This window comes from Capra hircus, chromosome 13, assembly GCF_001704415.2.
Source record: "Capra hircus breed San Clemente chromosome 13, ASM170441v1, whole genome shotgun sequence".
NCBI lineage: Eukaryota > Metazoa > Chordata > Mammalia > Artiodactyla > Bovidae > Capra > Capra hircus.
The window spans coordinates 70,285,018-70,311,744 of record NC_030820.1 but is presented as its reverse complement, the minus strand read 5'-3'; the positions used below and the strand labels follow the sequence as shown (position 1 = coordinate 70,311,744).

The window sequence follows — 26,727 nt, the reverse complement described above, 5'->3', positions numbered from 1 at the left end:
GGCAGGCGTTCATTCCATATGCATTTATCAAGGTGATGGCCAAGGCAGACTTCTCCATGCTGGGGACACAGCCGTGAGCCAGCCCGTTACAGCCCTGCCCTGCTGGAGCTCTCATTCAACTGGGCAAACAGACGCTAAGCATGTAAATAAACAAAGACTTTGGTGTTAAGTGCCCTGAAGAAAAGTAAAGCAGAGAAAGCAGCCCCCCCCCCAAAAAAAAAAAACAGCCTGTGGGTGTCAAGCCTGCCAGTGGGTGTCAGGATGGACTGTCTGCAGAGGTGACTGCTGTCCCAGCAGAAGCCTGGATGGGAGGGGAGAGCAAACCCCTGGGTTATGTGGGGACAGACACAGCTGACGCGGTCCCAGGGAAGGGCCAGCGCCAAGGCCTGTGGATGGAAACATGACAGGCAGCAAGCATGGGCAGAGTGGGAGGAAAGCTGAGAATATTGCTTCAGGGATGAAGCGGGAACCACAGGGGTGTTGAGATGGGCAAACCAGGCTTAAGAGGCCCGTTCAACTGCAGTGAGCTCACAGAGAACACTCCTCTGGCCTCCCTGGTTGAGTCCACTCCCCGGCGGGGCTCCCCAGAGCCCTAGATCTTTTCCTCGGTGGCCCTTATCTCAGCTTGTTGACGTCTACAAGCTGCTTAGAACCTGAGCCCACATTCATCTGGTCCACTTTTGTATCTCTAGGGCCTTGTACAGAGTAGTAGATACTCAATACCTGTTGCTTGAATATTGAAGGACTGAGTGACTAAATGAATGAACAGAATAGCGAACCCAAGTCATCTAACCTCCACAAGCGAGGTGTGAGTGCCTTGCTCAGGATTCCACCCCACTGATGCTGAAGTGCATTGCGAGTGAAGTGAGAGTGTTGGTCGCTCAGTCCTGTCTGACCCTTTTGCCACCCACATGGACTGTTGCCTGCTGGGCTCCTCTGTCCTTGGAATTCTCCAGGCAAGAATACTGATGTGGGTTGCTTTCCCTTCTCCAGGGGATTTTTCTGACCCAGGGATCAAACCCAGGTCTCCTACATTGCAGGCAGATTCTTTATCATCTGAGCCACCAGGGAAGTGCATTGGAATCATCCAGATTCCATGCATTTTGTCTTTGCCTTTTGTCTGCCAACTGGGGCATTAAAGGAGTGCCCCAAGCTCACCTCAAAAGATGTGTTCATGCACGTATGCCACAACCATCCTTTGCTGAAAAAGCTGCACCCAGCTCTGGGTAGCCTATCCAGTGGCCCAGAAAGAGAAAGTATTAAAATAAAAAAAAAAAAAAACTTACTGTAACATACATTATGAGGATGTTGATTGGGCATCTCCCAAGCCCTGCAGGACCGCTCAGGAGGAAAGAGGGTTCATTTGAAGTGCAGTGTGGGAAGCTGGGGACATAGGGTACCTGGAAGGGCCTCAAGAGGGACAGCTGGGAATGCGTCTGGAGACAAGGATGGAGACAGGTGATCAGCCCCGTGCTAAAGCATCTGGACGTTATTATACAGGCAGCAGGGAGCCACTGCAGGCTTTTACGTGGAGAAATAATACCAATAATCAGGTGGGCATTGGGACGTTCACCCTGGCAGGAAGCAGATGGGCTGTGGGACCAGGTGGGAAGGTAGGAGGCAGGGAGGCCAGCATGAGGCCTTGGCCCAGATCAGGAAGGATGAGGGCTGTAAGAAGGAATGATGGCGGGGACGACAGAAGGCCACGGGCTTGAGAGACCCCATCTTCCCATGCTCCGGGGCACTATTTTCTAGTCCCAGACCTGCTCAGGAAAACTCCCAGAGTCTGTCCCTCCTGTGATCCTGAAGAGCATGGGTGGTCTTGACTGGGAGGGACAGAGCTCTCTGTGCCTCTCATTGTCCTCCCCACCTCTCACGGCTCAGAGAGGGCCTCAGTTACTACCTCTGGAGGGAGACCAGAGAGGAGGGAAGGATCAGAAGGATCTCAGAATCCCTCATGGCCAGCGCAGACTTTGAATCGTGGTAGGCACTCAATAAATGCTTTCCAGATACACAGTAAAATAATAATAGCAAGGACGTATATGTTAAACTCTAGACTACTGCCTGACACATGGTAACGGTCATCTATTAACTCACTTAATCCTAACCGCAAGGCTATAATGTAAACGCTGTTATCCCCGTTTAACAGCAAAAATCAATTAAGGCCCAGGAGGTTAACCTGCCCCAGACCACACAGTCTATAAGGAGCAGAGCCAGCATTCACACCCAGGCTATTAAATTCAGAGTCTGAGCACATAACCACCATGCTATGCTGCTTTTCTTTCTTTTTTAAACATTTATTTTATTGAAGTATAGTTGGTTACTGGGCTGGTGTTCGTTTCTGCTGCACAGCACAGTGACTCGGCTATACAGCTCTTGCTGTTCTTTTTCATATTATTTTCCGTTACAGTTTGTCAGAGGATATTGAATGTCGTTCCCTGTGCCCTACAGTATGTGTGTGTGTGTGCCCCATGGACGGTAGCTGGCCAGGTTCCTCCGCCCATGGAATTTTCCAGCCAAGAGTAGTGGAGTGGGGTGCCATCTCCTCCTCCAAGGGATCTTCCTGACCCAGGGATCAAACGCGCCTCTGCTGTGTCTCCCGCGCTGGCAGGCAGATTCGCTGCCGCTAGCGCCTCCTGTACAGTAGGACCTTGTTGTTTCTATATACGTAAATAAAAGTTTGCATCTGCTGATCCTGAGCTCCCAGTCCATCCTTCCCCCACCCCCTCTCCCCCTTGGCAACTACAAGCCTGTGCTCTACGTCTGTGAGTCTCTTTCTGTTTTGTAGATATGTTGACTTGTATCTATTTTGGATGCCACATATGTGACATCATATAGTATTAGTCTCTCTCTGACTTACTTCAGGCCTCCCTTGTGGCTCAGCTGGTAAAGAATCCGCCTGCCATGAGGGAGACCTGGGTTCAATCCCTGGGTTGGGAAGATCCCCTGGAGAAGGGTATGGCTACCCACTCCGGTATTCTGGCCTGGAGAACTCCATGGACTGTATAGTCCATGGGGTCGCGAAGAATCAGACACGACTGAGCGACTTTCACTGACTTAAACTTCACTTAGTGTGATAATCTCCAGGTCCATCAAAGTCACTGCAAACGGCATAATTTTGTTCTTTTGTATGGCTGAGTGGTATTCCACTGTCTAAAGGTACCACATTTTCTTTATCCGTTCATCTGTCCACAGACATTGTTTCCATGTCTTGGCTATTATAAATAGTGCTGTTGTGAACACACTCTTTGAATTATAGCTTTGTCTGGATATGTGTCCAGGTGTGGGATTGCTGGATCATATGGCAACTCTATTTTTAGTTTTCTGAGGAACCTCCATACTGTTCTCCATGGTGGCTTGCTCCAGTTTACATTCCCATCAACAGTGTGAGACTGTTCCCTTTTCTCCACACCCTGTGGAGAAAAGCATGTGTTACTTGTAGACTTTTAAGTGTAAACTATTCTGACTGGTGTGAGGTGTTGATTTGCATTTCTCTAATAATTATATGCTGCCATCCTGATTGGTCTCTCTCAAGAGCTTGTTTATTGGGCATTCACTCTGGGTTTCACACTGTACTAGGCTCCACAGACAAAGTAATTAGCCTTCAATTAAAATAAATAAATTTAAATTTAAAAAAAACTTAGGAGGCAGTGTTTGTCCGTAAGAAGCTGACAACTTTCCTAAGAAGATAGGACCACTCATACAAAGAGTCTAGGTTGGGCAGATTGATTCCTGGTGGTTAATCCAAGCATTGTACCCATGACGCTGTCCTTGGGTTGGGACTGACAGTTTATTTGTTCATTAAACTTTATGACTTGTTGTCTCCTGGGATTAAAAGTGGAATTTCAGGACTTTCCAACAACCTTTCCACCAACAGGCTCCTTATTTGGCATCTATATCTTTTAGACGTAGCCATTCATTTATTTGTTTACTCATTTAGTCATTCAATTATTACTGATTACGTTCAACGTCCTGTATTAAATACAGATCTGTCTCCAAAACTTGAACTTCTACCCAATATGATACATTTCCTGTCTGTAACAAGAAAGGGGACCCTCCATGTAGTCCATGCCCAGACAGAAGAGAAAGTCATCCTCAACCTCTCCCAATGATTAGGTTGATGAGGCACCAGAGTACCCCACATCAGAGCCCAGCAGGGTCTACTGAAGACCCGGAAATGTACAGGAAAATATCTCTGAATTAGAAAATGGCTTTGGCAGTCTCTGGGTCACACCCACCTGGGGCCCTCTCCGTGAAAGGAGCTTCCGTTCCAAGCCCAGCCATGTGGCAGAGAGGCAGTGCGGCAGCCTTCCCAGCTCTCTTTTTCTAACTGGTACTCATGCAAGGAGTCAGCAATGCAATTGTTGTTTTCTCTCTGGTGCCCTCTGGGGCCTTGCCCAGTGTTCTGCATGGAATCACGGCTCCGGAAAGGCTTGGTGGTGGGTGATGTCCCACAGAAACCTGAAAATTCCTTCTCCCCCTCTTTCTGGGTGTGCCTGGCCACAACTGGTGCTCATCCAATCTTGGCTCCCAGTCCGTGGCTCCAAGGCAAGCCTGTTTGGGGCCCCTCACAAGGAACCATGAGAACAGCTAACATTTAGCAGTTGACTCAGCATTTTATATGCATGAGCTTATTTAATCTTCGCCACTTGTCTGGGAAATGTCTAATGCTAGCCTCATTTTGTTTATAAGGAAACCAAGCCTTGGAAAGGATAACTGTTAGTACTGTGCCATTTGCAAGCTTAGACTAGGCCCTTCACTGTGCTTTTCTCTTCTCATCCAGGGGTACCATCGACCTCGGCACTACATCGCAACTCAAGGTAAGAGCCGAAAGGGCCCTTGCCTTACATGGGGGGAGTGGAAGAAGCTTCCACCAGCCAAGACGTTACATAGGAGTAGGGCTGGAGAGGCTCCAGAGGTCTTTAGGTTGCCCATTTGTTTGTTTGGGAAGGAAGGAGGTGACAGGTTCAGCAGTGGAAGTGGAGGAGAGACGTAAGGGAGAAAGGAGGGAGGTGTCACTGGGAAATGGTCAAGAGAGATGGGCCCTGGACCAAAAGCATTGGCTCCAGGCACATGACATCAATATCCACCATCCCCAACTGGGGCTGACGGTGCCTTATCTCCTCGATGGCTGAACACCTAGAAGAAACAGGAGGCCGACTCTCCTAGAAAGCAGCTTACTAGGGTGTTATCAGAAGATCTAAAAATTACTCTCCCTCTCAAAGTGTTCTGGGAGGAAATCCTGTGGGCGATTACATATGTGGGCAATGACATATATAAAGATACCTACCCTTCATAGTGTTATCTACTAGGAAGACAAGTGAAAAATCTTCAGTGCCCAACAAATGTTAGATTGGTTAAAGTGTGATACTTCTATATTATGGAAAATTATGTAGCTATGAAAAATTTCATGGTGAGAATTTTTAAGGGGCATGGAGAAATGCCTGTAGTAGATACAATGCTTCTTATAATAAATACATATGAATATATTTATATAGAGAAATGGCATTCCAAATTTTATATCAAAAGGGTGTATTACTCTTGTAATTTTAAAAACGTTGAAGGCCCAGGACATTAAAAGAGAAATTTCCAAGGAAATTGCTTTGGATGCTCAGATCCTATCTCCCATTTCTTTTTCCTTTTTTGCCCTGCTTTCTGCCCAGGCTCCAGGCAGATGCATTTGTCAAGCTGAGAACTGGGCCTCTTCGGTTTGTGTTCTCAGCATCTGACTCCTGGTGGCTCCCCTGCCCTCTCACCCCACCCTCACCTCAATTTCCTTCCCATCTCTCACTGAGGATCTATAGCCTAATTTTTGAAAATTCCCTTAAGCTATGTTATTTACCCCGAATACAAGATGATGGGTTGGTGGGAAAGTGGAGCCTCTGGGAGGAGTCTGAGCAGGGGGACAGTGGAGAGGAGAAGCTGCGGGCATGCAGACGCTGCACGTCGGAGCGCGGCTGTTCTCATGCCCCAGTCTCAGCTACTTGGGTGTCCAGCAGGGAAGGCTGACCTCACTGTGATTCACCCATCCAGAGCCTTCACTGAGCAGCCCCGAGGGACAAGCCTCTTGTCTGTTTCCTGGCAGCTTCAGCCTTTGACCCTGTCCCGTCCTCTATCGGCAGGTCCCATGCAGGAGACCGTAAAGGACTTCTGGAGAATGATCTGGCAGGAGAACTCGGCCAGCATCGTCATGGTCACAAACCTCGTGGAAGTGGGCAGGGTAAGCCCCTCCCGCGGCGCCTGGATAGAGGATGCTGGCTGGCGAGCCACTGCCCAGCATCTCTATTCCAAGCCCCTCTCGTTCCACATTTCACCCTCATGGCCCCTACAAGGGAGAAACCCTCCCTCCCGTTCACACTCGAGGAAGGAAGGTCTCTACCCTTCAAACCCCACCCCCACCCCTTTCTCCACCCTCACGCTCTGCTGATGCCGTCACCTCGTAGACTGAGGAAATCACAGCCATCAGTTGTGAACTCTCATCTTCACACTGCAAAGCTGCATTCTACTCGTGTCTACAACCATCTTCTCGTTCTTCCCCTCTATTATTGGGCTAAACCACAAGACCTGCCTGTTTCTGTTGACCTTCAATGGTAGACTATTGGCTCTTTCTTACGGCCCAGCCTCATATGATAAAAGAAATTACTCTCGCCCTTTCAAAGGCAATCCTAGTGCCCTGAATCGCAGATTCCGCTCAAAAATTTCTCATCCTTCCCCTCTCACTTGGAAAGTAATTTTTTTCCCATTGCTAGATCATTTTCCTCAGCATACAAACATCCTGAGCACCTTCCCCGTTAAAAATGGAAAACAAGCAAACGAAACTGCTTCCTCTTGTCCCTGCTTTTCCGCCCCACTCTGAAGCCCCCGCACAGGTTCTGCTTCTTCACTTCCGTCCTCTTCCACCCCCTCCATCCCAGCATCAGGCGGTGTCTGCAGCATCCCTCGTGTCGACACATCCACGGCCATCTCTCTCTTCTCCTGGCACTCGGTCTCAGCAGCATCTGACCCTCTGTTCCTCGAAGCTTTGACATTCTTCAGGGTCCAGACCTTGCGCTCTCACTCTGTTCATCTTGACTCTCTCCTCTGTGCTCCTTAGCGACTCCTAGGGCTTAAAAATGGGACTGCCCTTGCCAGCTCACTTTCACCTACTTGATAAACTGTGGCGTGAGTGGGGTGGGTGGGCTGCTGGGTTTAAAGGCAGGGTGCACAGACGCTAGTATTAAGAAGGGCTCTTTACTTATCACATGCGCTAACTAAAGAGTGCGCAGGTAAGTTTTTGTTTTGGAAAGAACCAGATAATCCAGTAAAATTAAAGGAGTCCCAGCCTCCAAGATAATGGGCAGGGGGAGGATCTGGGCTGTCAGTTGTAATTCACAGCTGTGGACATCTCATGGCCTAATAGGAGTTTAGGGCTGGAAGAGACTTTGTTCTCGAGCCCACTCTTATTGCATCCATTCCCCAGTTTTACAGATGAGGGAACAGACTCCAAGGCGGGGAGTAACTGCCATAAAGTCATTGAGACAGAACCTAGCCACTGTCTCTTGACTATTGACTCTCATTCTAGAGGTCATGATCAAGACCACTCCCCAGTGACTCTGGCCCAGAGAGCAGCTACTGTGGACCACACATCCAGCCCGGGATTTAAGAATTCAGAGGCACATTCTAGCCTGTTCTACAGATGTCCCCGCTGGAGACAGATTTCCTTGATTATGAGTCTAATTTGATTGGGGGAAAGGACAGGAGAGCCATCGCTTCATGGAGTTCCGAGAAGGAGCCAAGTTCTCTGCCAGACACGGGATATGCATTGTGTCACTTTATCCTCCCAGCAGTCGTCCGGGACGATGTTCCTGGTCTTTATCCAGATGGCCTGGCTTTGCATCCTGGCTCCCCCACCCTTACTGACAGTTGATCCTGAGCAATTTTTGTAGGTTCCCTCTACTTCCGATTCCTCATCTGTAAAACAAATAGGGCTAATAATAATATCTACTTCATCAGAGTATGGTGACCAGTCATTAAAGTAATCTGTGTAAAGCATTCATAGAAGACTTAGTCAGCAGGGCTAGAGGGAGTAAAAGCCATTAGACAGTGTCAGCTACCATTCATCACAGGAAGCTGAGGCTCAGAGCGGTCTCAGGACTTCCTGGAAGCTGCACAGCTACACAGTGTTAAAACAAACAGTGCATCCATTTGCCTCCACACCCTGTGGCACTAAACCAGCATTTCCCTAAGTGGGTTCCATGGGCTGCTAGTCTGCAGGATGCTTAGCTAGCAGAGGGTTCCATGGTTAAATACGTTTGGGAAATGCTGTGGACTCTTCGCCCCTTTCAGAGAAACTGCAAAGATGTTAGCGTTAGCACATTCAAGCAGCTGAGCAGTCCTGTAGCAAAAGCGGCCTATTTAACTTTGTTTAATCCAGCATTTCCCAAACTCATTTGACCACAAAACCTGTTTTTGTTTGTTTTTGTTTCTTTTTTTTTTTTTTTTACCTAACACCTATCAGCACCCAGCGGGACACACTGTGGGAAATGCCACTCTGGGCCGCGCGGCATCCCCTGGAATGGTAATACTTTTGTTCTTTTAAGGGGAAAACCATCTCTTTCTCCTCCCGCGGCATGTGACTCACAGCCAGGTGTGGGAGTCGCTTGTTCACAGCATCTGTACCCACGCGCGGGGCAGAGAGCAGTGGCAAATGTCTTCCTTCAGAGCCCAGCACCTTCCTTCCTTTGCCCAGCCACGAGCCTTTCTCCTTAAGGCCCACAAGCCCCACCTCATAGTATTAACGTCCCTCTCCCAGCTACGTCCGCTTCCACCTCTGCACTATTTCCCACCTTTTATTCTCATCTCTGCTGATATTACTCAGCTGCCCCAGCCTATTGCAGAAAGAGGACTCTGCCAAAGGCAGAAAACTGGCCACATGACCTTGGACGAGTCACCAAACCTCCCAGTTTGAGTGTGATGCTCACCTGTACCATGGGGAGGTCTCACCCAGATCTAGTTGATCTCTTAGTGTGATCATGGGTTTGAAAAGTGCCAGGAACTCTGCCAAGGAAGGTACCCCATTTATTCCCCACACCTCCTGCTCTTCCGGGAGCCAGCCTATCCCTGTGCATTTTGCCCCTCCCCAGCCCTCCTGCCCAGCTCGAGGGCCTCCCTGGTGGCTCAGTTGGTAAGGAATCTGCCTGCAATGCAGGAGACAGGTTCGATCCCTGGTCAGGAAGATCCCCTGGAGAAGGGCATGGCAACGAACTCCAGTATTCTTGCCTGGAAAATCCCATGGACAGAGGAGCCTGGCGGGCTACAGTCCATGGGATCACAAAGAGTCAGACATGACTGAGCAACTTAACAGTTTCACTTGGCCAGCTGGGAACCCCTTGACTGCAAGTCCGCTGAGGTCACCCTTGAGTTTGTTAGGACGGGAAGGCCCGATGAGATGGCCACTCATGCTTGGTATCCGCTCACCCATACTGTCCCTGTCCTTTCCTGCAGGTGAAGTGTGTGCGCTACTGGCCTGATGACACAGAAGTCTACGGAGACATCAAAGTCACCCTGATCGAAACAGAGCCCCTGGCAGAGTACGTCATCCGCACCTTCACCGTCCAGAAGGTGAGCAGCCCTGCGGCTGTGCACAGCCTGCCCCTATGCCAGCCAGCTTGTTTGCTCATTCAGGATTCGTGGTGACTGAGGGGCTGCTCTGCCTCCATCCTGTACTGGGTACCAGGGAGAGATCAGGAGTCAGCATAGATGTGGACCCTGCTCCAAAGGATCTCAGCCCTAGCGGGGAAGACACATGGAATTCACTAGATTAAGGGATAGAATAGGACATACAGTGATAAGTCACAGAGGAAACATGCCAAGGGGGGAAACAGAAATCCACGGGAGAATGAGGTGGCCAGAGAGGGCTTCCTGAAGGAGAAGGCATTTAAGCAGGCAGTGAAGGGCGAGAACACCAGCCAAGGGAAGAGCGGGAGGAGTGTCATCCCAGGCAGGGGGAGACTCACGCGGAGCCTGGAGGGGAAAGAAAACCTTGACATGTTCTGGGCCTGTGCTTCTCAACTGGGGGTAACTCCATCCCACCAGTGTCTGGAGTCATTTTAGTTGTCAAAACCATAGTTGCCATTTTATAAAATCACCAGTATTGATGACCCAAGTGGCCACAGGACTGAGGATGCAAAAGCATTGGGATGTCAGTGCTTTGAGAACTGTACACTAAGCCTAACTGCACTGCAGATCCACGAGGGTAAACTATCATCCTGGTTTGCCCCGGGACCACCTTGGCTTTAGCAGCGAAAGTCCCATACCCTGGGAAACCCCTCAGCCCTGGGCAAACTGACCAAGTCACTTAGTTACTGAATGCCAGCTGCCCATCGCCTGCTCCCAAGGGGCATGGCTCCTGTATAGCTGAGGGCAACTCTGTGAAGCAGGGGTAACTGTGAGCTGTTCACAGCCAAGGTCAAGGGAGCTGGGGATGGGTACACTGGCCCAGGAAAGAGCATCTGGGTGGGCATCAGCACCTTCTACACAGCCCCCCGACTCCCCCAACCATACCCATCCTCCACGTAGCAGCTGCCGTGATCCTCCCCAAGTGCCCATCTGGTGATGCCCTTCCCCTTCTGTGCTGCCACCTGGGAATCCTCCCCATGGCTCCCCAGTGCCTCTGGGATGAGGTCCAACTATGGCTCCCCAGTACCTCTGGGATGAAGTCTGGAGGTCTTAAAGTGGAATACAAAGCCTTTCAGAATCGAACTCCCGCCCAGCTTCCCATTCCCTAGGCCCCGCTGCCCATCATTGCCTGTCTTCCACTCTGCTCTGGAGCTGCTCTGGGATGTTTGTGATTCTGTTCATGTCCTGTCCCTGGACCTTTGCCCCAGCTGCTGCTTTGCCTCAGAATCCCTCCATCTCTTCGCTGTGTATCACTCAGGCCTCAGTGTATCGTCACATTAGGAGGACAGACTGTGGAGCCAGACAGCCGGGCTTTAGATTGTAGCTTTACGGCTTACTGGTTGTGCAGCCTTGGACGCATTCCTTAACCTTGCTTTAGCCCCACTTTCCTCATCCCTAAAATAGAGATGATGATATGAGGATTAAATGAATGAATACACTGAACTCATCAGAAAAATAACAGGCACATAGTTGATGCTTCATAAGCATCAGCTATATATTTTCACTGTTAATATGTTTCAAGACTCAGGCACCCCTTCCTTCAGGAAGCCTTCTCTGATTTCTCCTCTCCCTAATGGGGTTACACACTCCTTTCTATACTTCAGTGGCATTAAAGGTCCACTTTGGGGCCTGTCTCCCCCATTACATCATGCTCTGTTCCAGGGACAGGGACTATGGTTTTATTTCCACCTTCCTAGTGCCTAACACAAGGCTGGGCACAGATAACCCACCCTGACTACCTTGGAAAAATGAACCATCAAATACCCTTCCTATTCAGTGCCTCTAATATCTGCAGGAGATTGCTAAGTAGAGAGAGGCGGTTAGGGGGCATTTGACTGGACTAGTGAGAACCGCCCTGTAGCCTGAAGCGGGAGGGGATGAGCGCGTGAGGCCCCACTGTCCCCATCAGCCAGAGAAGTTCTGCTGTTCTTTGTTTCATGTTTTATCCTCCCCAATAAGAATCTAGTTCCTAAAGAAGTCTGCCTTTCTGACTTTGAAAGTCACGGAGACTGTGGTAGACAAGACTGGAGAACTGAAGAACACCAGTCCTCTGACACCGAAAGGCCTCATGTTCCCCTGGAAACTTGAACTTGGAGTCAAAGGCTGCCATCTTTCTGAATCTATCCTGCTGAATACAAGTCCCATAAAGCATTTATCGAAAGAGGGTCCTGTGGGCAGACAGCGTGGTGTTGTCAGAGCCCTTGGGATCTCAGCATGTGCGTCAGCACAGCTCAGGCCCTGAGAAGTCCTGCAGGGCTGACCTGGAGCGGTCAGTTCACCATATGTACTCCCCAACTTCCCGGACGTGGCAGATGTGGACTCCCTGCAACACCTATCATCCCTCAGAGGGCCTTGTCCTCCCTGACAGCAGGGAGGCTGGATGTGGCTGCTCGTGGTGTTGGGGCTCACTGTGGATGCTGGGTAGGGCGGAGAGCAGGGCAGCAGCTGGAGGAACAGAGGCCCATTCTCTCCTCAGAAAGGCTACCACGAGATCCGGGAGCTCCGGCTCTTCCACTTCACCAGCTGGCCCGACCACGGCGTCCCCTGCTACGCCACCGGCCTCCTGGGCTTCGTCCGCCAGGTCAAGTTCCTCAACCCCCCGGAAGCCGGGCCCATAGTGGTCCACTGCAGGTGAGTGAAAGCCCCCTAGGCAGGGAAGCCCTGGCCATGCTGCTGTCTCGGCAAGGGGGTGCTCCAGCGGCCTTTATTGTTGCTTTAAGTGTACCCTGCCCGTGTCCCCTCTGCCCAGCCCTTTCTGCTGAGACCAGGGTCCTGAGGTCTAAACAACCACAGTAATAGTAGCAGTAGCAGCTTGTCATTATTGCTGTTGCCTTGAGGGCACGGCCTTGGCTCTGACAGCATCTGCTCCACGTGCACTTCACCCACGTCACTTCATTTACTTCTCACCCAACCTTGAGAGGTGGCCTTGGTTATCCTTCCCATTTTACAGATGAGAAAACCAAGGCACTGAGAAGGTAGATGCTTTGTTTGGGTCGCATAGGTATGAAATGGCAGAACCAGGGTATTAAACATTTTCCCCAGATGTTCCCCCTCAGCTTCTTGGTATGGTGGTGGGGTGCCCCCTGGAAGTATGCTTTTCTTCATTTCTGTTATTTTAAAAACCAGTTACTGGCCTACAGGGTCCTTTCAGAGAGAGAAAATGGACAGTGTCAGGTTTTACCTTATTATGGAAAAGGGATATTTTCAGCTCTGACCCAGAAAGTCACATTGGGAATGACAGGCACATCTTAGCATCCTCCTGGATGGAGATGCAGCGTCGTGTCAAGGGCATCCGGAGTCAGAGGAGGGCAGATGTCCAGACCTGAAGGCTGGCATGCTCGCTCCCTTCCTCCCAGCGCCTCTTTTCCAGTGTGACCTTGGGCCCAGTCCATCCTTACAGACCCCGCGTGCTCTTAACTGCATGCAGGCTACTTCTGCCCTGACAGTGCCCGCGTCACTCAAGGTCTCGAGCCAGATCAAGGAGAGACGCCGCGGGCTACAGCTGTCTCAGAGCCCCTTTCTCAGGCAGTGTCCATGTGCCTTTATCACAACAGCAGAGTGTGAATCAGAAACCCCATTTCACAGATGAGGCCACTAAGGGTTAGGAAGGCATACTGATCACGTCTGGACTCTAAGCATTCTGCATATATCTCTGCTTTACATCTCATGACAATCCAAGGGCAGTAAAATGTTCACCCTCAGTGGCTGGATGGCATCATTGACTCAATGGACATGAATTTGAGCAAGCTCCAGAAGACGGTGAAGGACGGGGAGGCCTGGCGTGCTGCAGTCCATGGGGTCACAAAGAGTCAGACACAGCTGGGCACCTGAACAAGTCCCATATCCCAGACAGCAGCCAGAGCAGGCATAAGGAAGAAAGGGAGACAGTGGCAAGTGTTTATCAGGCCCTCCTTGCATGATGCCACATGTCTGTGTCTCCGTAGCAACCCACCCTGTCACACCTGAGCAGGGTGGTACCCAGTCCTGAGGCTGTCCTGAAGATCAGATGGGTTGGCCAACATATACTTTGTGGGCTTCCCTGGTGGCTCAGATGGTAAAAAATCTGCCTACAGTGCAGGAGACCTAGGTTCGATCCTTGGGTTGGGAAGATCCCCTGGAGAAGGAAATGGCTACCCACTCCAGTATACTTGCCTGGAGAATTCCATGGACAGAGGAGCCTGGTGGGCTACAGTCCACAGGGTCACAAAGAGTCAGACACAACTGAGCGATTAACACACACTGAGTGATACACTATGTACCTAAGAGAATTCCAGACATACAGTAAGCACTTAAAAATATTACTCTTCTCTGCATCTCCATGCTGTCCCCTCCCCAGACTATTAGCCCTTCAGGGAAAGAACCATGTCTGACTCATCTTTGCGTCGCTGCTCCTGAGCCCAGCATCCAGTGCTCAATAAATATTTGTTGACTAGAAGTAGCAACCGTTTATGAGAAATGGCTGTGTAGCCAGGCACAGGGTGAAGCAATTTGCACGCATTGTGCTTTTTCAACATAATTTCATGCAATTTACATGTATTGTGCTATTAACGCCATTATTATCAGCCTCATTCTATGGATGAGGGTATTGAAACCCAGAGAGATTAAGTCATTTACTCAAGGTCACACAGCTAGTAAGTGGTCAAGTCAGGATTTGATCCGAAGGATCTGACCCCAAATAGTAAGCACTTAATTGCTGTGTGAAGCTGAAATGAACAGATCAGTCCTCCCAAGCACCCCATAGGAAGGAGTGTTACATGTGAGAAAACTAAGGCTCATAGAAACCAGGCAGCCTGTTCAAAAGAGAGAGCTGAGGCTCAGTTTAGTCACTTGCTCAGGGTCTCCTGCCAACACTGGGATTCTGTCTGAATCCCAGACGGTGTTCTATCTGACCTGTGCAGCACACCGCCTGCCTGCAGGGTCCTCAGGGACAGAGCTAGCCCCACCCCAGGGTCCCTAACGCAGACCCCTGTCCTCTCTTGCAGCGCTGGAGCCGGAAGGACCGGCTGCTTCATCGCCATCGACACCATGCTCGACATGGCCGAGAATGAAGGGGTGGTGGACATCTTCAACTGCGTGCGTGAGCTCCGGGCCCAGAGGGTCAACCTGGTGCAGACGGAGGTGAGTCCCGGGGCGGAGGCTGGCCTGGCCACCCGCAGCCCTGGCCAAGGAGGAGCCAGGGCTGGAGGCATCCTACAGAAAGAGACCTGGGCATGGGAGAAACGGGAGGGGCTGGATACATGGCTGGCTATGGTGAGAACGTCACAGAAGCTAGGACAACCCTGCCAGCCTGAGGTCCCCCAGGTCGAGGACTCCTACCAGTGAGGAAGGTGCTGGGGGTCCCATCTCTGAGGGCATCTAAGCAATGACTGAATGGCAAGTTTCAGGCATTCTCTAAATAGGGTCCCTGCCTGGGGTGAAGGAGGAAAGAGAGAAGGAAAGGACTGGCATTGACTGAATGCTTACTGTGTGCTGAGTATCGCGTGAGGCCGTGCAGGAATGGCTCACTTGGTAAAGTTACTGTGTTCCTAAGCCAGGCTCCAGGGACTCCAAGAGAGAGAACACACAACCCCTGCCCGCAAGGGGGAGGCGGGCCTCCAGGGGTCCTGATGGAGAGCCCCAGATGTGAGGGACAGGGAAGGGGTTCATCTTTATTGCCAAGCTCCTACTTTGTGCCAGGCATCACCCCAGGATATTCTTTCTGCTTCTTACAACAACCCTAAAGGGTAGCTCCTGCTAGTTCCCCCATTTTATAGATGAAGAAACTGAAAAATGGTGTCCCCAAGGCTTCACATAGCCCCGTAGTGGTAGGACTTGGGACCCGGTGACCCCAAGGCCCGCGTGCTTTCCTCTGAACCGCACCGTCTCCCTAGGAAGCCTTTTCTGCCAACCCCACTCCTGGAAGCCCTGGTCTCCCCATCTTCTGATTCTAATGCAGCTGTAGGTACCCAGGCGGCAGAGCTGGGGCAGATAGCTGCATCCATCATCAGCCTGCAGGGAGAAATCCCCCCCACGGCCCTGGGCCTGGCCGGTCACCACTGGCTCTGCGGGCAGTCTCCTCACTTACAGGCTGTTAGACCCTAGGACCCTGCTGCGGGCTCCGAGCCAGCTCCCACAGGCCGGCTGCAGGCTTCTTGGCGAGGCTGCTTTATCTGCCCCGAGGTTCGTGCATGTGGAAGGCAGTCTGCTGCCTGGCCTTAGACGTATCACGATCTCTGCTGTCAGGTAGGGGAGACAGACGTTCTAATAAGAGCATCATGACGCCTCTGGTGAACATTTCAGATGAAGACATGGGCCGAGTCCTGCAGAAGAGTCACTCAACAAATGTTTGTTAGGGGCCTGGAAGTAACAGCACCAGTTTCTGCCTGGTGGGCTTGGAGCAGACTCTCCCAAGGGAATGAGACCTTGAAGACATAGAGAAGGGGGATGGTGTCCAGGAGGATTGGGGCAGGCACAAAGAGCTGGGCTGGCAGAAGGGGGTGACCCGCGCTTCCAGAGCAGAGCCTGAGGCCAAGAGTGGAGCGCCAGTGGTTTACCTGGGGGCCGATCCCAAGGCTCCTGGGTCGGCAAGTGGGGAACTGAAAGACAGGCTCTTTAACACTGCGAAAGTATTTTACAAGCTGTTTTACCCTGTGGACAGCTGGAGCCCAGTCCTGCTGGGGGAACTATGAGATGGTGAGGAGCAGCTCTTCAGGTCTCCCATCCAAGAGATAGGGAAGGCAGGCATTCACCCCCAAGTCTCCACCTGACATTGCTTGAGGCCTCCTTCCCAGGGCAGGAACTGTTCAGGCCTGCTGGCTCATCCTGCACGCACAGCCCAGGTGTGCCCTCCAGGGCCAGAAATAAAGGCCCTCGGCATGAACCTTGGAGGATTTGCAGTGAGCAGCCTTCAATAGGGAGAGGTGAAAGGATGGGCCCCGGGCTGGACACAATTAGCCCCTTTCCAGAAGTTTCTAATTTTACACAGGGACTCTTACACAGGGAGCAAAACTCAGCACAGCTCAGAGAGCTACCAGGAAACACAGCCCTTGGCCCTTTAGATCGTAGGGCAGAAAACAGTGATTCTGCAGCGTGAGTCACACCCACCCCTGAGAGGCACAGGGCGCACTGTGCACAGCAAGCTCCAGGCCCCGCTTCTCCCCCTGCACCCTGACTCTGCCCGCTCCACCCGGCAGGAACAGTATGTGTTCGTGCACGACGCCATCCTGGAAGCGTGTCTCTGCGGCAACACGGCCATCCCGGTGTGCGAGTTCCGCTCGCTGTACTACAACATCAGCAGGCTGGACCCCCAGACCAACTCCAGCCAGATCAAAGACGAGTTTCAGGTACGAGCGCAGCCCGGGCCCGGTGACCCAGCCAGCTTCAGTGCCGCGGAGCTCAGTCCCGGGACGCCCCTTGCAGGAACAGCTGTGTCTGTATCCTCCCAGTGCCTGCAGCCGAGAAGGAATTTCAGAACAGAAAATGCACAACCATGAGCAGCTACTCCCCGGCCGGTCACTCAGTGGCTGCCGACACCTAGTTATTATTTTCTTTCTTTTTTTGTTTTTTTACTTAAAAAACACTGTGTTCTGGAACTAAGGTCTTACTTAGTTCTAGTCCAGGTTGGGTGGAGACACACAGGTGTGAATTTCATGCTCTTTCATCCCTGGAAGGACTCAGGTTGTCTCACTATTTCTGTCCTTGACCCTCACAATTCAAAAGTGGGGTCTCGAGATGAGTGGCATCAGCTTCACCTGGGAGCTTGTTCGAGGTGCAGAATCTTGGGTCCCATCCAGCCCGACTAAACGAGAGTCTGTGATTTAACAGTATCTCCGGGTGATTCAGGTGCACATTAAACTTTGCAAAGCATCACCTGAGGGCGCAGCTCGGGCAGAGCAGATGCCCCTTGGAGCCCAGGATGGTGACAGCTTCGGTCTGGAGGCCTGCACTTGAATCACGGAGTGAGGCAAAACCAGAGCCCAGCCCGTTGTCCTGAGGTCAGTGTCAGGGTTGTGTCTGAGCAACAGGAGCTGAGAACAGGCAGGGGGAACATGGACACTTCGGGACTAAAGGGGCCAGCGCGGGTCCCTGGTTCCATGGGCAGATCCCCCAGCCTGGCCAGCGTCTAGGGCTGCTTCCAACAAGTAGACTCGGTTGATTGCAAGTAGAGTCTGAGCGCTGATGGGGAAGGGTGGGGCACTCGGAGCCCTGGTGTTGCACAGAGCATCTAGTCTGTTGGTTGGGGCCATTCAGTTCTGGTCCCACACTTGCCGGACTTACTCTGCCAAACACAAGCCCTGAAATTTTGTACACATGCTGGGGCTCCCTCCCAGGGGGGTCCCTCACCCATCCTGGGCAACTCCTCTAAGCATCCTTCCATTTTCACACATTCTGTCTCAGGGGCATGCTGGCAAAATCCCTCCCCTCAGTCTGTGACACTTCAAGTGAGGCTTAAAAGTCATTATGGGATTCCCTACCCCCACGCCCCACCTTGTGACCTCTGTTTCATGCAGGATGGCTGAGAGGAGTAACTTAGGTCAAATGATGGGCAGGTGTTCAGAGACTGGGTCTGAGCCCCCACAAGGGTATGCCATCCCTGCAATTTTGGCCCTGCAGAGGCATGCCCCAGCCCGTGGCAGAGGCTCTCAGCCCCCAGGGCCCAGATCAGCCAGGAGGAGAAGATAGAATGTCACCACGGATGAGAACAGTCCTGGGAAAGGGTCTGGAGGGCAAGCTTGGAGGATCGATGGAGGGAGATCAGGCTGAGTTTGTTCAAGGGACACTGTCTAAGCCATGGCTGCCAATCTGCTTTGCACCCCTCAGACCCTCAACATCGTGACTCCTCGTGTCCGGCCCGAGGACTGCAGCATTGGACTGCTGCCCCGGAACCATGATAAGAATCGGAGCATGGACGTCCTGCCTCTGGACCGCTGCCTGCCCTTCCTCATCTCAGTGGATGGAGAATCCAGCAACTACATCAACGCCGCACTGATGGACGTAAGCTGAGCCCTGCCGGGGAAAGCTCCTGGCTGGCATTCCCTGGAAAAGCGTCTTCCCGAGGGGGAGGCAACTGCGGCCTGGGAGGATGGGCCCTGACTCCCCCTCCACCCCCCGCCCCGACTCCAGTCAGCCTCTCCTTCTGATCTTGTTGGTCCCAAAGACATTTCTCCCCCTGAAGGCTCTGGTACAAACCTGTATCTAAGCACTGTGCTTTTAACTGCTTTGCATTTATAAAGATCCTGGAGAGAATAGATCATAAGCTTAAAGTGAGTCCCATGACAGGACAGTGAGGCCACAGACCTGACCAGTCCCCCTTCCTGCTACCTACAAGCTGACTGGCAGCCTGAAGCTCAGGAAACATTCTGCATGCCAGCCAGGTTCCTACCGTTCTGTTAGCGGCCCTGCCTCCTGCTTTCTCAGCATCAAGTCCCAGAAGGCCTGGTTTGGGATGAGGGGTCGTGTTCCTCCCCTAGAGGGTCTGTGCTCCTGACTCGAACACACCTCTCCTGGGTCCTCCAGCTACTTCCGGTTGTCACCCCTCCAGTTCTGGGTGTAGAGATGTTTGCAGCAGGAAGGAAACGTGTATCATCCAGTCTCGTCCACACACTTTCAAGCAAAGGAAACTGAGGCCAGAGAGAGAGAGACTCGCTCAAAGACTCTCAGAGCACTAGTCACAAAGCCGGAACCTAGGACTCCTATCTTACATTTCAGAATTTATTCCTTGAGCCTCCCCTCAGTTTGCTTGATCCAGTAAGACACAGACATCTTGCCTCCCAAGATTCCAGACCAAGAACCAACATAAGCCTTCCAGGCCCTTCTCCTCATCTGTGCCTGAAATCAAGTCCATCCAGCCTACATGAACCTCCATCTTACTTAGAACAGGAAGGAACATGGGGTACATTCTCCTGAGGTCAAAGCCAACAAACTCTCTGATCCTCTGATTCTCTGGAACTTTCTCCCCAAGCATCCTAAGTGTTGGAAGCAGAGGGATGACTAGAAGTCAGTGCCTATCTCAGCTCTGGGGGGCCTTCCCCGGCATGTGCCCACAGGGTGCCCAAGTCCTCCATGGAAACCTGGCTCTGGGTCCAGAAGCAGGGAGTCTTGTTTGCTCGATCAATAAAACAGGTGGATGTGGAGGGAAGACCTCTGGCTTTAGCTTGGAGTCTTCCAAGATCAGTTGTGCGTGTTTGTGTGCGTGGGTGTGTGTGTGCACATGTGCGTGCGTGCATGCGTGTGCACACACATCTGCACATGTGTGTGCACATGAGGTGAGGGATGGGGTCAGGTGTGCACCCACACCTCTAAGCTCGTCCCAGCTTTGTCTCCCACTTGTCCCAACTCCCCCTCCCTGCCTTCCTCTTCCAAGGATCAAGCACACTCCTGGCCTCTGCTTAGTAGGTTAGATGCTGCCCAGAGTCAAATGCCGTCTGCCAGGCTCTGAGGCTGATTGTATTCTCTTTGTCCACAGGGCATTTCTCTTGTGAGCCATCACTGGGGTCTTTGCCTTTCTTACAGGAAAAAAAAAAAAACCTCCTTATCTGTATTCCAGCACAGTCTGTGCATTATCTGGTAACCATGGCAGCTTTGCTCCTAGCAGAAAAATATGAAGTCCTCTGGGTTAATTTTTAATGTTTCCCCTGGTAAAGGATGATGTTATCCATGAAATGGATTGCCGGCTGATCCCCGAAACCCGGCAGGAGCACGGATCTCGAACATATTTTCAGATAAGGCTTTGTCAGGCGTGCTGGCCTAATAGAGCATTTATCACAGAGACAGGGAGAAAGGAAAGAAAACTAACAGTCACTGAGTGTTGGGCAGCACGTCAGACCCTGGACATAGACTGTCTCGTCCTGTATTTGGGTATGATTGTCCCCATCTTTCCATGGTCAGAGAATGAGGTAGTGAAGATCAGAGCATTTCCATGACCATCTGCAGGTCAGCTAGCTCAGCAAGGGTGGAGTCAGGGGTCTGAACCCCAAGACTTTTGACTCTCAAAGCCTAGATTCTTTCTCATGTCTCGAAATGTCTGCAGACCAGCTGTCTGCAGCTGAAGCCTGGCTTTGGGCGAAACTCCGTATTCATTTCTCCAAGATTCAGTTCTGCTAGACCCAGTGGTAGGAGAAGGCCCTTGGGGACAAGACCCCATCGTGCATCTGTGGCATCCACAGTTTCAAGGCATTTTCTGTGCTCCCAGGACACCAGGAGACGACAGAACAATAGAAAGTGCTTTAAGTTTCCTATTTGGCAGAGTTTTTTGCCAGAGATTTTTTCCTGGTTGCAATGTGCAAACTCTTTCCCTCACCATCCTCCTGCTGGTTTGTAGCTCCACTGAAAACAGGCACAAACCATGGTTCAAGAAAGCTTGCTAAGAATATGGGTTACTTCTCAGGTTCTACAAACCGTTAACCAAGCAGAGACACTCCCCAGTCTTTTCAAACACCTTCTTATGGATACTGCAATAACTAGCACCCAGGTAACGCTTCAGATGTAGTCCAGACTCACCCAGTCCGTTTTCTCTGGGCCTCGGTTCCCCAGCCGTAACCCAGGACTGAGTCTCTTCAGTCGCTTCTGGACCTGTACTGGGCATCTAGTGTGTTGGCCTCGATACTAAAGCCAAGGATGAAGAACCAAGTGAGGGATGTTCCCGCCCGCCGGCGGGCTCAGAGCTGGCTCATCGCTGCTCTTTCCATCTGCGTATCTTTTTAGCCTGCACCACAGTCATGCCTTTGGGGTTATGAATCCCATCTTCCAGTTGAAGAACCTGAGATCTGGAGCGATCTAATAGCTTGCCAGTGCACAGCACTGATTTTAAAAAGTCACTCCATAAATGCGCTTGAATGAATGCATGGCTGGCTGGATAAACAGATGAATGGGTGGTTTCTAACGTGCAACTGGCAAAGCTGGGTTTGAACCTGGTCTGCCTGATTCTAAAACCTGGGCACCTTCACTGCCCCTTTGGCTCACAGGACGCCATGCCCACCTTCCGCCAGGCCACCTCAGCCCTCATTCAAGCCTTGGGCAGAAGTGAGCCTCTTGAACCATGAGCCTCTTCAGGAGGCTCTCTGGACTGAGCCACGCTCCCCTCCCAGGGGCACAAAATATCCCTTTCATCCCAGGAAGTGTTTTGGCCAGCAGAGCAAATATGCATCCAGGATCTTTCATATTGTAATGGTGATTCTTTGCTGAGCTCCAAGACATAAATAATTTATTTGGAAAATCCCCCTCCCGAGTGACACCTTGCCAATGAAATGTCTGAGTTGGGAGGAGAATGAGTTCATTACGAGAAGGTCCCCTTTGCCACCAGGGCACCGAGAGAGAAGAACAGGCGAGGGCTTTGTGTCATCTCTCTGGCAGACTCGGGCCTCTGGCAGCCTCCTGGGCTGCCTCCTCGTCAGAACATTGCTGACGGGTGTATATTTCACGAGGCCTGTGTCATTCTTTTCAGAGCCACAAGCAGCCTGCAGCCTTCGTGGTCACGCAGCACCCTCTCCCCAACACCGTGGCAGACTTCTGGAGGCTGGTGTTCGACTATAACTGCTCCTCTGTGGTGATGCTGAATGAGCTGGACACTGCCCAGGTAAGAGAACGCCCGGCCCGGCCCGGCCAGGGAGCTCAGACGTGTTAGGGCAGCCGTGCCCAGGGATTGGAGGGACAGCCCTCTGCTGCCTCTGCCCAAACCAGGTGCCCTCCAGTGGGCTCTGTCTGGCAGGGAGCACCAAGCCAGTCTGCTCCACTTCTGGCAGACATTGGAGATCCCCTGCCAGCCCCCTGCCAATTCCAGCAGTGACTCCCCCTGCCTATGGGCTTTGTCCAGCCCCCAAGCTTCCCAGGACCAGACTCTGTTGTTCCACCCTCCCCTGCGCTGGTGAGAGCCTTGCTCTAAATCACACAGAGCGCAGAGAAGGCTGTCCCCTCCCCCAGCTCTGAGCACCCCCAGGCCTGCAGACTGACTCCTGGCTGCAGTCGACCACTCCCCTGCTCTCTTGACGCAGCCTGACAGAGCCTGGGGCTTGAACCATGGACCCTTTGGCCCCCAATCACCCCACCGAGGCCTGGCTTTGTCCTGGGTGAGCCTTGTGTCCCAGCAGCCTCCGGGCCTTAGTTCCCCTGCCTGTGTGTCAGCTGCGAGCACTGTGTGCCTCCAGTATATATCCATACTTGGGACATCAGACACGGGTCGTGGGGCAGCTTCTGGGGCTCACACCCCAATGGCAGGGCAGCCATTTCTGGGTGGAGGCAGTGATGATGGCCTTTGAGGGTTTTCAAAAGCAATCCCATCCCCTTACTCTTGTCTCGAAAGAGCCCAGAGTAACTCAGAGGGCTCCCTGTGAGCACTCACCTTGGGCAGGCCTGGTATGGGGAGAGGGAAAAAATGGGCCTGCGTTGTGGTCTCAGCCCTCTAGGAGCTCACAGTCCCGCCGCAGAGTCAGATGAGCAAACTGTCCCCCCTTCATGTGGCAGCGATCTAATAGAGGTCAGCCACCTAGTGCCTTGTTGGCCGGGAACAGGGAGCAATTAATTCTGCCCAGAGGGTGAGGGAAGACTTCAGAAGGAAGGTGACTTTGGCCTTGAAGAAGGCAGCAGAGATCCTGCGTGTGGGGGATGAAATTGCCAGGAAGGGATGTTCCGAACAGCAGGACAGCAAGGGCAAAGCCTGGTGGGGTCACCGTGTCCACCTGTCTGCAGGACGGCTTCGGGGGCAGCGTGGCGGGGCAGGGGGGTATGTCAGGAGGAGACGAGGGTGGTGATGCTGAAAAATATAGCCAGGCCAGCTTGCAGAGGGCTGCCCTTGCAGTGGGGGTCTTGGCCTGCAGCATGGTAAACATCAGACTTTTACTCCGTAAGCAATAGCATCCTTTCTGAGAATAGAAGTTTTCATGCACGCCCAACCTTAGAAACAGGTACGACCCAGTGAAGCAGGGGTGGGGTCGGGAGCTCCACCCACACCAGTCTTTGGGCTTCCTGAGGCCCAATCAGGAAAGTTGGCCACACTGGTGCTTTTGTGGAGCCCCTGGTATGCCTGGGAGCACAAGTGGAAAGTCCTTGCTGTGCAGGGAGGAGAGACACCGCAGAGTTTAAGCAGGCGTGGGGCGGAGGCAGAACTCCTGTTTGAAAACAGGACCTGGGGAAAACCTGGAGACCAGGAGACTGGGGAGGGGGTGGTTGTAAACGTGCAGAAGATGCAGGGGGTGACCTGAACTGAGGTAGTGGCTGGGAGGAGGCCAGAGAATTAGGATCGGATGTGGAGACGTTTCCAGGGTTGAGGTCTACAGGTTTAGGGAGCTGTTGGATGAGAGAGAGAAATGAGAAGTCATGGATGGTGACAGGGGTTCTAGCGTGGGCCTCAGGCCTCTGGGATGCGACTGGCCAAGATGGGGAAGGTGGGGAGGAGTGAGAGAGGCAGCAGGAAGTTTGGGAAGACAGGGAGGGGAGCTGATTACAACTTGAACAGCTCAAGTTAGGGGTGTCAATCATCCATGCAAGCAAAAATTCACTTATAATTTATAGCCAGTCCTCCAAGAACAGGGTTCCTCTGAGATGCAGCTCCTCCGTCTTCACGGTCACTCCATATCCGTGGTTACCCTGCTTCCGAGGTTCCGCCATATCCACGATTCCGCATCCCATGGACTCAACCAACTGCGGATCCTTTGTGTGCGTGCTCAATCGTGTCTGACTCTTCATGACCCTATGGACCGTAGATCTTGTGGCACCATATTACTTACTGTTGAAAAAAATCTGCATAAAAACGGACCCGCACTGATTAGACCTGTGTTGCTCAAGGGTCAGCTGTAGTGGGGACAGAGCTGAGCACAACTTGGGACGTGCACGCAGGAGTCGTTTCTTCAGGAGAGCGTCCACTCGTTCCGTCCACTTGTTCCGTCCACATCTGTCGAGTAGCTGCTCTTTGCCAGAAGCTATTCTCGGTGCTTGGATTAACATGACAGAGAAAGCAAAACAGAAAATGCCCATCTCTTGTGCACCTTGTATTCTAAAGCAGGGGAGGCAGTAAATAGCAGGCACTCTGTAACGGCCTTAATTACATGTTACAGGTAACAAGTGTGCGGAAAAAGAAAGATAAGAGGGCAGGGATGAGGCTGGTTTGGGGCACGGGCTGCACCTGTAATTGAGTGATGAAGGTGGGCTGCACTGAGAAGGTCACAGCTGAGCACAGAGCTCGAGGAGGTACGAGAATGCACCCCGTGCCCATCTCAGGGAAGAGCATCCCAAGCAGGGGGACGACCCGCACCAGGGGTGTATGATGGAGGGGCAGACAAGGCCACTGCGCCTGGGGCAGCGCAGCGGCCAGCGAGAGAGACACAGCAGGGCCGGGTCCTGGGGGCCTTGGCGGGCTGAGGCCACAGGAAGGATTTGTGAGTTTACTCTGAGAGAATTGGGAAGCCATCGACAAGTTCTGAGTGGAGGAGGGACTTGGAAAAGTAATTTGACTTTTTAACACAGCTTCTCTCTGGCTACCGTGGTGAAAGTTGCCAGAAAGGGGGAGGATGTCTGCTAAGGGTGGAAGCAGAGGACAGAGAGGAGGCCCCTGCTGTGCTCCAGGTGACAGCTGAAGCTGGCTTGAGCCTGGGTGGTAGCAACAGAGTGGATTCTGGGTATATCCTGAACATAAGCCCAACAAAATATCCTGCTGGATTGAGAGAGAGAGGAAGCAAGGATGACACCACAGTTTAGGACCCAAACAATGGAAGGTCTGGATCTGAGATAAGCATGAAATATAACAGATTCCCATAGAACAAAGACCCCTGCAGAGTTGCAGAGTCAGAAGGCATCACCACCCTATTCCTTTGCCTAAAAGAGTGACACATGAACCCATGAAAGCATGAGGGAAGCAGGGCCCTTCTTCCAACAATTCTTTTTGCAAAACCAGAGGCCAGGCACAGAGGAGGAGTTTCAAAGCACCTCACTTCGGGATATTTAAGAAAGCAAGAGGGGCGAGGTCACTGGCTCTAGGACCCCCTTGTTCAAGGGTGGCTCTCGAGTGAATGAAGATCTTTCAGCTCCAGCTGTCGGTGCAGGCTTTGAGAGCTGAGTCTCTAAATGCACAGACATCAGGCTCAGAAGTGCCCTGAGGTTGGCTGCCATATGCAGCTGGCAAGCCTCCCCTGAAATCAGCAGATGAATGGAGCACTTATTGATATAAATATCATCACCACAACAGCTGGGCGCCTTGCGAAAATAAACAATGACACAGCGTGAGCGTCAGAAAAGCCGCCCTCAGCACCTGGCGGGGCGGTGCTTTGAAGTGGCATCCACGTTTGTCGCCAGCATGCCCACGCCGAGGCAGCCCATGGTGGCTCTGGCCAGTCCAGCAACAAGGACAGGTCTGCCCGGGTCCCGAGCACTGTTAGATCGCTCCCGAGGGGACCAGTGCCACATCCTGAGGTCTGACTAGACCAACTGGTAAGGGCATGTGTTGCTGACTCTCTGTACTTTGTAGCAAAATTAGGTAGTGCAGAGAGTGAGATTCCCAAGTGCTTTATTTTCTTGCACCACTGGTCAAATCTGTCTGCTTCCACTCAGAATCCTATACCATGGCATTGAGCCAGCCACCCCCAGCCACAGGTCTTTCCATTCTCCATAGTGGCTGCTGTTCAAAGATAATTATGAGCAGTGGGGGCTTGAGATAAAGACTCCCAAAGCAATTTCATTGATCTTAGAGATTTTTTTTTTTTTTTAAGCTCTTTGGGACTCCAAAGGGCTGTGGTCAGATTAGTCTGGCAGTATCTTAACCACAACATCTAGCAAATGATGCTCTGGTTTCTGATGGGCAGGTCAGGCAGAACCTCTTCAATCACACCCAGTACATTGACAAGATCTCTTCCATCTCTGTGGGCTCTACAGTTAGACCAGAATCCATGGGGAGCAGACACCAGAGAGATGCCCTCTTCATGGCCAGGCTGCACCCACCATGTGGTTCAGAAAGCTCAGGAAATCCACAGTGCCCCGCTGTGGGCAGGGTCCATGTGGTAGGCAGACTGTTGCCCCACCCTGAAGATGTCCACATCCAAATCCCTAAATGTGTGAACTTGTTATCTTACATGGTAAGCAAGACTTTGCAGATATGGTGAAGTTAAG

The 26,727-nt window shown here is 52.0% G+C and overlaps 1 protein-coding gene across 6 annotated transcripts in view; it reads left to right on the top strand.

The window, feature by feature from the left end:
- The window catches only part of PTPRT (protein tyrosine phosphatase, receptor type T), a 1,156,023-nt gene that overhangs the window by 1,105,311 nt on the left and 23,985 nt on the right, over positions 1-26,727 (top strand). For 4 of the 6 annotated variants that reach the window (XM_018057887.1, XM_005688694.3, XM_018057889.1 and 1 more), the window contains 8 exons: positions 4,784-4,820; positions 6,123-6,220; positions 9,484-9,600; positions 12,134-12,288; positions 14,640-14,775; positions 16,830-16,979; positions 18,457-18,630; positions 22,079-22,210. In XM_018057887.1, coding sequence (XP_017913376.1) covers positions 4,784-4,820; positions 6,123-6,220; positions 9,484-9,600; positions 12,134-12,288; positions 14,640-14,775; positions 16,830-16,979; positions 18,457-18,630; positions 22,079-22,210 — 999 coding nt within the window. Of the gene's footprint in view, positions 1-4,783; positions 4,821-6,122; positions 6,221-8,497; positions 8,558-9,483; positions 9,601-12,133; positions 12,289-14,639; positions 14,776-16,829; positions 16,980-18,456; positions 18,631-22,078; positions 22,211-26,727 lie in introns of all 6 variants that reach the window. The other 2 variants (XM_018057886.1, XM_018057885.1) reach the window with 1 other exon arrangement.